This window comes from Pleurodeles waltl, chromosome 6 (assembly GCF_031143425.1).
Source record: "Pleurodeles waltl isolate 20211129_DDA chromosome 6, aPleWal1.hap1.20221129, whole genome shotgun sequence".
In the NCBI taxonomy this organism is placed as follows: domain Eukaryota; kingdom Metazoa; phylum Chordata; class Amphibia; order Caudata; family Salamandridae; genus Pleurodeles; species Pleurodeles waltl.
In genome coordinates this window covers 1,366,015,071-1,366,027,107 of record NC_090445.1, presented here as the reverse complement: position 1 = coordinate 1,366,027,107, position 12,037 = coordinate 1,366,015,071, and the positions used below count along the sequence as shown (strand labels likewise).

Below are 12,037 nucleotides of genomic sequence, written 5' to 3'. Positions count from 1 at the left end.
TATTATGCTTTTCTACTATGATTCCATAACTAGTGGAAAAAAATTGGTCCATGACATCTTCTGAGTACTTGTCAAGCCACATTTCTATTTAGGTCCAATTTCTCAATACCACACAAAACCATATTTTGTGTTTGTTGACTCAAAGTAAATTTGAGACACTAGTGTTTCTAGATGTGATTTGTTTAGTAATTCAGAGGCTGCTCCCAAAGGTACAGTTACTTTTTGTAAACTCTGGAACACAATATATTCCATTATTTTAAAGTCAAATATCTGAAGATGCCGCCTTGAAGCTGAGTTAAACATGCGTTGCAGTATTTCAGTTCCCTGCCCCCAAATGCCCTTTGGTTAAAACTGAGCAATATGTTGCCCTCTTTTGCAGCCTTCTTCCTGTTTCATTAAGTGTGGTATAGATAGATCACTTGCAGATCATGTAATCTGTCACATGTCAGGTCTCGCTTGACATGTGCATGCATCATGCACTAGTAAGGGTGGAGACTTGAAGGAGGAATTACCTCAGTAGTTCTTCCTGACAGTTGCCGAATCTATGTGCATATACGCATGGTCGCATGCGTGAGTCTGCGGCCATCTCGGACGCAGTAATTACAAAAAACGCATTCTAGATTAAAACAGTGCTTGGTTTCACGTCATGTTTGTTTGAGGTTCGCCTAACCTTGATTTTGTTTGAGCCCCATTTCTTTTCAGCCCCTGCGCCACACATGCATTCTTCACTGATTATTGATCCGCCTGGGATTTCTTCTTTTACTATTGAGCCCCACTACCTGCATGCATTTGTTTCACTGATTATTGAACCTCTGGTGATTTACTCATTACCCCACAGAGTTCTTCTCCCACCACTTGGCATCTCCTGAGCATTTTGTGGAGGACTTAATCCTTACCTGAGCTCTACCGCAATAGCCAGGATCTGGTTAAATAATTGAAACTTGTGGTTTTCTCTCTTGCCTCTTGCCTTGTGAGGGCCATTCAACATCAGCAGACTGCACTGGATTTTCAAACCAACTCATTCAATATCAGATCAGTGCGCTGAGACATCGGCTCTGAAAAAACTTAGCTCGTATGTTCCCCGGACAGGGGGTGGGATGATTTCAGGCCTTTAATGTTCATGTGAGGGGTGAGTGATTTCATAAAGGGTAAAAGCAACTGCATTTTAGTAAACTTCTTTGTATGCAATCATACATTACAAGTATGTTTCTGATTATCGCTTTGTGATTATAATAAGAATCACACTCGCCAGGTCACCTGGATCATCAGATTGGGATACAGACCTTCCAGATGTAGCACTCCTGGAGTTTTGCCCTCTCTTCCTCCCTATCCTCCCCTTTCCTTGACCTCTGTTACTCTTGGGTATATTTCTCAGACACCCCTGTTTTCTTGTGGGTACTGGAGACTATTCCTAGAAGGTATATGAAGGAATATCTTCTATCCTGCAGATTCCAGGTTTAAGGTGAGTGGAGACTTGACATCACGTGGCTTATTCTGGATAATCTGAATAATTAACATGACTACTGTAAGCAGAGCAGGCCCTGATACTTTTAACTGCACAGATAATATCCTTAAAAAAACAGTAAAAAACACTATGCAGGAGAGAGACAAGAGGTGGGTTACAAGTTGCCAAAGCCTTGGTCACTCAAAGTCTTGGTCTCATGCTAGAACTACGGTTATTGTCATGTTATTGCTCACATTAGTCACTTGTGAGTCAGCTGATCTCACATAGCCTGCACTGATCTGCAGGATGAAGAAAGATGGCCACCACCTGTGGAGCATACCCTACATATTCATTCTAAGAAATAAAAATTCAACAGAAAAATCAGGTAAAAACAGTGATTTGTCAGTGTGAGATGAGGGAGGTCATAGTTCAATGCCTGGTTCTCTGAGTTTTGGTCTCCCAAAAAAAATGTGTAGGAAACGTGTTTCACAGTCCATTTTCACACTATATAGATTTGGTGGAGCTGTAGCACTTCCATAAATGTGCAGTGCTCCAGCTGTGTGAAGGTTGCACTTACCCACCCCTTTTATATACTGTATAGGTGACCTCTAGGGTTTCTGATGATGGTTCTTCAGCAGGGTCCTTTGTCAGAGCTTCAGCATCCATCCTACAGGACTGCCAGGTCATTGAGGTATTTGCCCTATTCAGGGAGGGGTAGCTATCTTGAGATTTCTCCACCTAGGGCCATCATGTGTGGCATGGCCGTCCTGGGCAAGGAAATCAAACAATGAACCCTAGGAGCATAGAGAAAACACCCCTTGATTCAGGGTCACTATTTTTTGATTTCAAGAAACTAATTCAGGTATTGAAAGTTTATTTCTTGAAAACAAAAAAAAAAACCTTTGCGGGACAGGCACAGAAAACAATATGCTTGCTAATGGAAAGTTCAGTGTCTTCAACAGAGCCGCCGCATCAGCGGCTTTGCAGAAGGCACAGAGATCCCTTGTTTTCTCCTGGAGATCTCTACATTTGGCAGGAGGCAATTATTGAGTTTAGGAGTCATCATACTGCTTTTACAACTAGCATTTTAAGGAAATCTAGAGATGGAAAAATGTTATGTTTTCTAAAATGTTAGCGCCATAGATCAGGACAGGTAAATCACTCCACTGGCTGAGGTGACAAAATGCAAGCGGTTCTGCGGGGCCACTATATTTGTATTTAATCAATAGCTGTTTCCTTAAGTTCGGCAATGATCTGAAACAGAAACCAATGTTCAGTTCCAAAATTGACTCCGATGAAGACCAGAGATGTGCAAGCTTTCTTCCTCTGCTTCAGTGCTTAATTTGTGCTTGTTGTGTCGGTGCTGTGCACCGGCACTTATTTTTGAGGGCCGGGGCTTACTCTTCTGCCTCAAGCATTTGCTGGGAGCAAAAGACACATATGGGAAAGATGGATGAAAGGAAAACGAAAAAGCGTCACAAAGGGAGAAAGTATAAAGCTGCAAGTGTGAGCTGAAGGGGCAGGAAGTGGCTTTATATGGATGGAAGTGGCCGAGATTGCTTCAGGATTGCGCCACCTCAGTATTCCCTGCTCGCACATTTAATTGCAGCAGCCGCGGGTTTAAGAGGAGGGCTTTGAGCACAGTGACCTCTTTATTTACAAATTAAGCACTGCTTTATTCACCTAATCAGCCTGATTAATTTGCTGAACTTTTACTGGGTGCGCTTACGTGAATGTGAATTATTTGTACAAGTAGTTAAAAGAAAATAACATTGTTACTCACCAGAATGGTGTAATTAGTCTGCGCCTTGATTGCTTCTGTGAGGTAATGCATCTTTTCTGCATCCTGAAGAAGAAATATGATAATACCTTTATGTTCCATGACATTATTAATAGAATGTAGATAGAGGCAGAGCTGATATTTAGCAGCTTGATTATTTGAATAACGCACACAGCAAATCGAATAATCTCACGGCATTAATAGGAGTTATTGCCCCAGTTAATGTCTTTGGAGACAAGGGATTCAACTTTAGTGGTATTCATGTGTGTGTAATTGCATAATATTCGGTACAAGAAAGGTGTGTTAAACAAATTCGCTGCTGTGTTGATTTTACATTGATGTATGCTTAAACACTCTACCCATTCGGACCAAAGGAGAGCTTAGCCTGTAAAAGTGCTGGGGTTCAACGTTTTTGCTATGAGCTCACCTAAGGTGTTGCCGAATACTGGTGCTGCTGAGTATTATGGCTATTTGTCTTCATCTCACCTCTTGCCTCTTTCTTCCACACCCTACACTTCCTGTCTCTTTATCTTTTTCATCCCTGCTTTCGCTGTTTTTTTTGTTGTACATTTCTCTTCCTCCTTCTTCCTTTTCCTGCCTCTCATATAGAAAACATCTGTTATTAATCGCTTTATGATGATTAGTTGGTAGTGAATTCTACATCAAATACATTTTCAGGGTAACACACCAAAATAGTAGATCATTTTTATCAGACAAACGTTAGTCTATATTTCAATTTCCCGAAATCTGTTATGTATTGTCCTAATATTTAGTTACATAAATATCAAAGTATCATATCTCTCACAAATATGTACCATATATGACACAAAAGCAGTCGAACCGTCTTTAATTAAGGACTGACTTTATTAAGACTGAGCTTCAGTAGGCCCATATTTATACTTTTTTATCGCCGCATTTGCATCATTTTTTGACGCAAAAGCAGCGCAAACTTACAAAATGCAATTGTATTTTGAGTTTGTGCTGCTTTTGCTTCAAAAAGCGGCGCAAACGCGACGCTAAAAAAGTATAAATATGGGCCTAACTGGCAAGATGGAAATAGGAAAGCTTTCAAATTAGCGCACCCTTAGCCTCAATTCTTGGCAACAATGCCTCGCACAAAATATATGTCACAATATGGAAAGAAATAAGCTGAAAGTCTTACAAGGGGAATTAGTTTCTCCCTAGTTTAACAGTTAAATATAGATCCCCTTTGGAGATAGAGCTTCTTTGAACGTAGGCAGACAGAATGGTTGCAACACAAAAACAATGTACATCTCACACTACCTAATCACACAGTCCGCGAGGACGGCAGTGCACCTAGAATAATGGAGTCGGGGACATTGCACGAGGTGCACCACAGTCTTACGATGCATGTTCTGAGTTACAATCAATAGATTAACTTGTTTTTCTGTTGAAGCCGGGCATACAAATTATTTAGATTTTTGGTTTAGATTCATTGATTAAATAAGTATGTAGTTATATTATGCGGTATCGGATAAGAAGTATTTTACGAATTTATTTTGATCTTAGAATTTGCCATAATAACCACTGTTACTATTTACATCCCAACTTGCCAAGGTTCACCTTTGGCACAGTGTGTGGTCCTTTTTTAGTTTCCCACATTAGAACAGGCTCAATTAAATTTGTCAAGGGTGCCCATTCTCTGGATTGCAGCAAGTAGGTGAAAAACTGACATGGTACCCTTAATGAATGTGTGACTACACCCATATGTCACCATTCATTCCTGATATGACTCTGGTGGTCATCATGACCCTGGTGGTCTTCTGACTGCCAGGGTAAAGGTGGCGGTTTCACCGCCAAAAGGCCGTCGGTGAAGACCGCCACATTATGAGTGAGGCAGGTTGGCCTCTGCCAACCTTCCACATCTCCACTCATGCCGCTGTGGCAGTCGGAGCCGCTGGGCCGCAGATGAGCATCTCCTACCCGGATGTCCACAGAAGACTGACGGTGGTATTAGGCGACGGTAGCACCGCCCTGGAAACCCTGGCGGAAAGGCTACCGGTGACAGGTAATCTCTTCCCTGTCACCAGTAGACGACTCCCACCCCCCCAGCAAGCACTAACCCCCCCCCCACCCCAGGCACAGCACCCCCGTCCCCTTCAAGGTACAGTGCCCCCCTCCCCGCATACACACACATGCACACAGACACCGACACGCATCATACACACACATTCACCTACACTAACATACACACATTCACTCACACGCATCGATACTCGCATTCAACTACGCATGCACACACCCATCCAAAACGCATACACACATGCAAACACCCATACTCACATGCAGACAAACATGCATACTCACACTCAAACACACATTCACCACAACACTCATACTCACATACACACACTCATACACACTTACATGCATACACACACTCACTTCTGCATTCAGACACAGATACAACCACGCATTCACACATTCATGCACACATGCATACAACACACACTCGCACACAACATCCCTCACCCTACCACCCCCCTCCCCTGTTGGACAATCAACTTACCTGGTCCGGGGAGGAGGTAGTCCGGCAGGGAACGGGAACGGGCGCTTCCATCTCCGAGAGCGCCCTGCAATCAGGACACCCCCATGCCGTATTATTGCACATAATGCAGCCGGCGGTGTACTCCTGGCGGGGCGGGCCGGTGGTGGAACCTCCCATGCGCCTCCGCCACCAGCACGACTACTGCTGGATTTCCGCCCAAAGTGTAGAGGAAATCCAGCAGTATCCGTAATATGGTGAGAGGAAGACTGCTAGCCCTGGTGGTCTTCTAGCAGCCGTGGCTTTGGCGGTCTTCAAGAAAGACCGTCAAAGTCATAATGACCACCTATATGTACATAGGGTGCTGTCCGCTGCAATGAATGTTCTGGGCTCAGTAAGCCTGATTGTTTTACACTTAACTTTACAAATAAACCAGACTGGTAGGGAGAGGTTTGCATTAAGAAAACAGTGGTTACCTTTTGTCCTGACAAAAGCCATTGACACAGAAAGGCCTTAGAGAACAGCTGAAACATGTTGACGAATGTTGGGATGCATGGATATTTATACACATAGACATCCACACCTTATTTTTCCGACAGCTCCCGGCTGTCCTTGCTCCCAGCCAAAGGGTAAGCATGGGCACTCCCCCCGTGGGATGCCCTTGTGCACCTCCCCACTAGGGATGGCAGCCAAAGTGCTTACGCTGCCACCCCTGACCCCCTACCCACCTTACCCCTGTGGCATTTGATGATATTGTTGAACCCAGCATGCTGATCTCATAAACATTTGCAGGGAGGTGCTGGAAGAAGATGGCTCCAGGAGATTACAGGTGAGTTTGCGGTCGAGGGCCGGCAATTGGGGAGAACAAAGCGGTATTGGGGGAAAGGAAAGGGTTTTACTTTCCTTCCAATGTCCCTTTGGTGTGAATTCCTGCTGCACAATAGCATATGGGGTCACAATCGTGCAGCAAAAATGCCCACGGACAACATGGATGTTTTTAGTGTATTTTGTGTTTTCTGCATTGTTGGGGAGCGACCCCTTAGAGAAGGGTTGCTCCCCTTTGGGGAGCATGTATATTAGCCGTTCCTGCCCCCTTGGGGCATGCCAGCCTTTTTTTGTACCCTCAGTGCAGAAACCACTAGCCATCAGGGATGTGTATTTTGACAATGCTGGGGAGTGGCCTCTTGGGCAAAGGATGCTACCCTTTATAGGGCAAATATTTTGCCCATATCTTCCCATTTGAAGGCAGATCAGCCATTTTTTATTGACCATTTGCCCCCAAGGGGTGCAGAAAACCACTAGACACCAGGGAAAGTTTCCGAATATTTGGTGGAGGGGTGTGTGTGGCCTGGCACATTGTTTACATTTGTGGTCAGAATGTTTTACTTCTCATTTGTATTGTAGTGCAGAGCTTTTAATTCCTTTGCTGTGACTCCTACTTGCGGTTCTGGCAGTGGTAGAGCTGCAGTGTGCGTAGTTGCACGTGTTTGGTAGGAAAAACATTTTTGTACTGTTTACTCTAAAAGAGTATCATTGTCATGCATGAGTGAGTTGTTTGTAAATGGTGTAATAGTAGCAGCATATTTAGCTTATGTTTTATTGTGTGTGAAATTCTCCTTGGATTTGTGCACAATGTGTATTGTGTTGTCTCATATGTAATTTTATTTAGTTTTTCCTTTTCTACTGGGATATTGTCGGTGCTTGCTGTGTCTATGCAGGGTAGGTGCTAGTGAGTCTAACTGTCTCTGGCAAGTGAGTGTATTGTTTTTGAGTATATAGGTCTTTGTGATGAAGTCACACTTCGTTTATTACTTAATTTACCCAGCGTTGGTTGTCCTTGACTTATTTGTCAAGTTACTTTTATTAGTAAGGATTATGGCTAGCCACAGGATTGCACTCAGCACATTGTTTTCTAAGATTTGGCCTGTCCTTGATCACGTTGTGATCGATTTTCAGAGATCTATGTTCTAGGAAAAGAGATAGCTGTGTGTGAGTCTTTGGTCCTGTTCAAAGGCGGTTTGGTTTTTAGGCAGTACATTCCTAGCAAGAGTGCAAGTTATGGAATTAAGATATATATATACTGTCTGAGATTATAGATATGTCTATAATTTCCAGGTGTACACTGGTAGGGATTCCACTATTGAGCCCCCTGGTTGTCCATCAACTTTTGGACTTAGTGAGAAAATTGTGTGTGATCTTGGTGTTGGCCATTTTAACAAAGGTCACTATTTATACCTAGGTAACTTCTACAGTGGTATGCAATTGTTCAGGGATTTGTTCAAAGTGGGCACTGCTGCTTATGGTACAGTCCGCTCGAACCGTAAAGGAGCTTGTTTGCAAAAAAACTGAGAGGGGATCTTGCAGTGCCTTGCACAGTGATGAACTGCTAGCTGTGAAATTTGAAGACAGGAGAGATGTTTACATGCTGACTACCATACATGATGAAAGTACTTCACCTGTGACTGGTTGGGGTCAGGTTGCTGAAATGTGCAAACCTGTGTGTGTTTTGGACTACAATAAGCACATGGGTGGGCTAGATTGACTAGATCAGATGTTAGAACCTTACACTGCTGTTCGTAAAGCTTACATTTGGTGTCAGAAGGTGGCTACTCATTTATTCCATTTAGCAACCTTTAATGATTTTGTTGTATTCAAGGATTGTTCTCCAGAATCAAAATTGACTTTTGTCCAGGAGTCTGTGATAGGCAGCCTTGTTGTAGTTGGACAGGTAAGTGTTCCTAGAGTGTTGTGGTGGAGGATGTGGCTAGATTGAAAGTTCGCACTTTGCTGATTACATTCCTCCCATGCCCAAAAATACAATCCCTGCAAGAGTTGTAGAGTCTGTCTGTGAAGAGTCACGTGGAAGGAGATTTGTATGCACTGCTCTGAATGTAGTGAAAACCTGGGATGTGTTTGCCTGTATGTTTGAGATTGTACCACACGCAAAGGAGTTTTTGGGAGCAACATGGAGCGTAATAGTGAACTGTCTGGTCTGAATCATTTTATATTTTTTGTTCAGTTTTACAGTTGGCATTAGATTGATGTATTTAGTTAGAGTTGTTGTGTTTGTAGTTTTGTATTTGCTTACAGTTGTATTGATTTTTCTCTTTCGTTAAAAAAAATGTGATGTGGTGTGCATGGACTAGCGCATGGCAGGCAATATGCCTGGACTGGCGCTTGGGTGGCAGTGTGTGTGAGCTGGCATTTGGCTGGTGGAGTGTGTGAGCTGGCAATTGGCGGGAGTATGTGAGTAGTGACTTGCTGCTGGTCACTACACATACTGCCAGTCAAATGCGAGTCTACACACTCCACCATCCAATGTGATTGCTGAGTTAGGCATGTGAGCATATGAAAGTGATGGGCCCTTGAATGACGCTGTCTGTTGATATTGGTGATGTAATGAGCTCAGCCCGTGGTTGGTGGTGTGAATGGTCTTGTGAGTCACGTATGAAAGGTGCATGAATGGACTGTAAAGCAGCTGTTGCCTTGATGTGGCTTTAGAGCTCACAAACTGTGAGTCATTTGTTCAGTTTTTTTACCTTTCAGTTATTAAATTTTTGTGAAATCTCGTTAATAAAATTTTACGTTCCGAACCTTCACTCACCCTCATGCCAAATCCAACCATGATGTGTGTGAACAAATAAGGAGAGCGAGACGAGAGAGCTTGCTTACATGCTCAACAACAACAAGAAGTGAGCACACACCAAGTCTCTTACTTCTGGGATGTCCTAAACATTAAAATTATGAAACTCATTGTTTTTAACCTTTGTCCAAGGGTACCACGATTCCAAACACACCATATTGGTGAGTAACCACAAGACAATTTTATTGCACTTCTCCTCTAAGTTGAGAATTCAACTCACGAAAAGAACCTGCTCCACTGTAATCAGATGCTGAAGCACGGTAGGTGTCTTGGATGGGACCACAATAATGGAATATGCCACCAATTAAGTGTGGTGTGTGAGGAGTCTAACAAAATCTAAAGGCATTTTTTTTCACAATTTGAATGTTTGGGACATCACAGAAGTAAGAGAATTGGTAGCATGCTCGCTTCTTGTCTAGGGATAATGTACCAACTCTAGATATGTTCAAAAACTAGACCCGCCGGTGAGTACAGCGTGGTGTGCCTCTTGTGGATCCCAACAAATTTTCTTACCCACAATGCCCTGCAAACCTCAAAACGTGATTAAAATCACGCATTTTCTGTTGCATTTCTGTGCCATATTCTTCCATAAATGGAAATGAACCACACATTTTCTACCGCCCAGCGTTCCCTTTGGTCTCTTGATAAAAATGATTTCTCACTTATGTGGGTGCCCAAAGCAGAGTCATCCTAAAAATGTATAAAAAATCTGCCCTTTTGGACCCACTTTGGTTCCCCCCTCAAACTCTACACGTTTTTGGCCATTCTCTGTGATAGGCATTTGGCCCACCCACATAAGTGAGGTATCATTTTTATTAGGAGAGCGAGGGGAATGCCGAGTGGTAGGAAATGTGTGGCTCCCTTCAGATTCCAGAACTTTCCAATGCAAAGGTGAGAGGAAATGTGTTTTTTTAGACACATTTTGAGGTTTGCAAGGGATTCTGGGTGATAGAACTTGGTGATAGCCACACTAGTCACCTCATCCTGGATTGCCCTAGGTGTCTAATTTTCAAATATGTACAGGTTTGCTAGCTTTTCCTAGGTGTCGGCTGAGGTAGGGCCCAAAATCCACACCTAGACATGGTGCAAAAAAAGGACAGTTTCTAGTGGAGAAATGAGTGGGTCCACGTTGCGTTTTGGGCCACTTCCTGTCTTAGGCACTAGGCCGGCCCACACAAGAGTGGTACAGTTTTTATCGGTAGACTTACAGGAATGCTTGGTGGAAGGAAGAATTTGGCTCCCTTCAGATGTAGAGCTTTCCATCACAGGAATGTGAGGAAAATGTGTTTTTTAGATACTTTTTGAGGTTTGCAAGGGATTCTGGGTGACAGAACCTGGTGAGAGAAAGCCACACTAGTCACCCCTTTCTGGATTCCCCCAGGTGTCTAGTTTTCACAAATGTACATGTTTGCTAGGTTTTCCCAGGTGTTGGCTGAGCTAGGACCCTAAATCCACAGCTAGGTATGTTGCAAAAAAGAGATCAGTTTTCAGTGGAAAAATGTGATGAGGCCAGGTTGCGTTTAGGGCCGTCCCTATCGCGGGTACTAGCCCCACCCTCACAAGTGAGGTATAATTTTTATCAGGAGACTGAGGGGAACGCTGAGGGGCAGGACATTTTGGCTCCTCTCAGATTCCAAAATTTTTCATCACAGAAATGTGAGGAAAATGTATTTTCAGACACATTTTGAGGTTTGCAAGGATTCTTTGTAACAGTTCTGGTGAGAGCCACACAAGTCACCCATTCTGGATTCCCATAGGTGTCTAATTTCAAGAATGTACTGGTTTACTAGTATTCCATAGGTGCTGGCTGAGCTAGGGCCCAAACTCCACAGCTAGGCACATTGCAAAAAAAGGGTGAGTTTTCAGTGGAGAAACGTGAGTTCTCCACATTGCGTTTTGGGCCATTTCCTGTCAAGGGCAGTAGGCCTACCCAAACAAGTGAGGTACCTTTTCCTTGATATAATTTTATCACTTTTTATATTTTACCAAATGAACTGCTGTATACCCGGTACACAATGAAAAACCATTGCAAGATGCAGCCTAGTTATTGGCTTTGGGTACCTTGGGTTCTTGATGAACGCCCAAGCCCTTTAGATCCCCGCAACCAGATTGCTCCAATGGACGTAAATGTATATTGCTTTGGAAAATCTGCCATAGCTAAAAAAAGTTACAGATGAAAGCGTAGACACAAATGGCTGTTTTTTTCAACTCAATTTCAATGTTTTTTATTTCAACTATTACTTTCCATAAGAACACCTTGAGTGATCTACACTAATGTCCCCCTGCTGAATTGAGAATTTTATTTACTTTTCAGAAATGTATAGCTTTCTGGGATCCATCATTGGTTTCACACCCATTTCCATCACTAACTAGAAGGAGGTTGAAAGCACAAAAAAATAGGAAAAATAGTCTATGTCTAAGTAAAATGACAGAACTGTGTTGAAAAATGTGATTTTGTGATTCGAGTCTGCCTGTTTCTGAAAGCTGGGAAGATTGTAATTTTAGCACCGCAAACCCTTCATTGATGCCAATTCAGAAAAAAAAAAAAATGCAAAATTCAGCTGAATTTTGGCTAATTTCTTGGTGCATTCCAGAGGAATCCACAAACTCGGGGTACCTTTAGAATCCCCAGGATGTTGAAAAAAAGGATGTAAATTTGGTGTG

The 12,037-nt window shown here is 43.0% G+C and overlaps 1 protein-coding gene across 1 annotated transcript in view; it reads right to left on the bottom strand.

Moving 5' to 3' along the window:
- CHAT (choline O-acetyltransferase) overlaps positions 1-12,037 on the bottom strand; it is a 337,302-nt gene that overhangs the window by 101,928 nt on the left and 223,337 nt on the right. Inside the window, exon 11 of the mRNA XM_069242500.1 lies at positions 3,228-3,290. Coding sequence (XP_069098601.1) covers positions 3,228-3,290 — 63 coding nt within the window. The remainder of the gene's footprint in view (positions 1-3,227; positions 3,291-12,037) is intronic.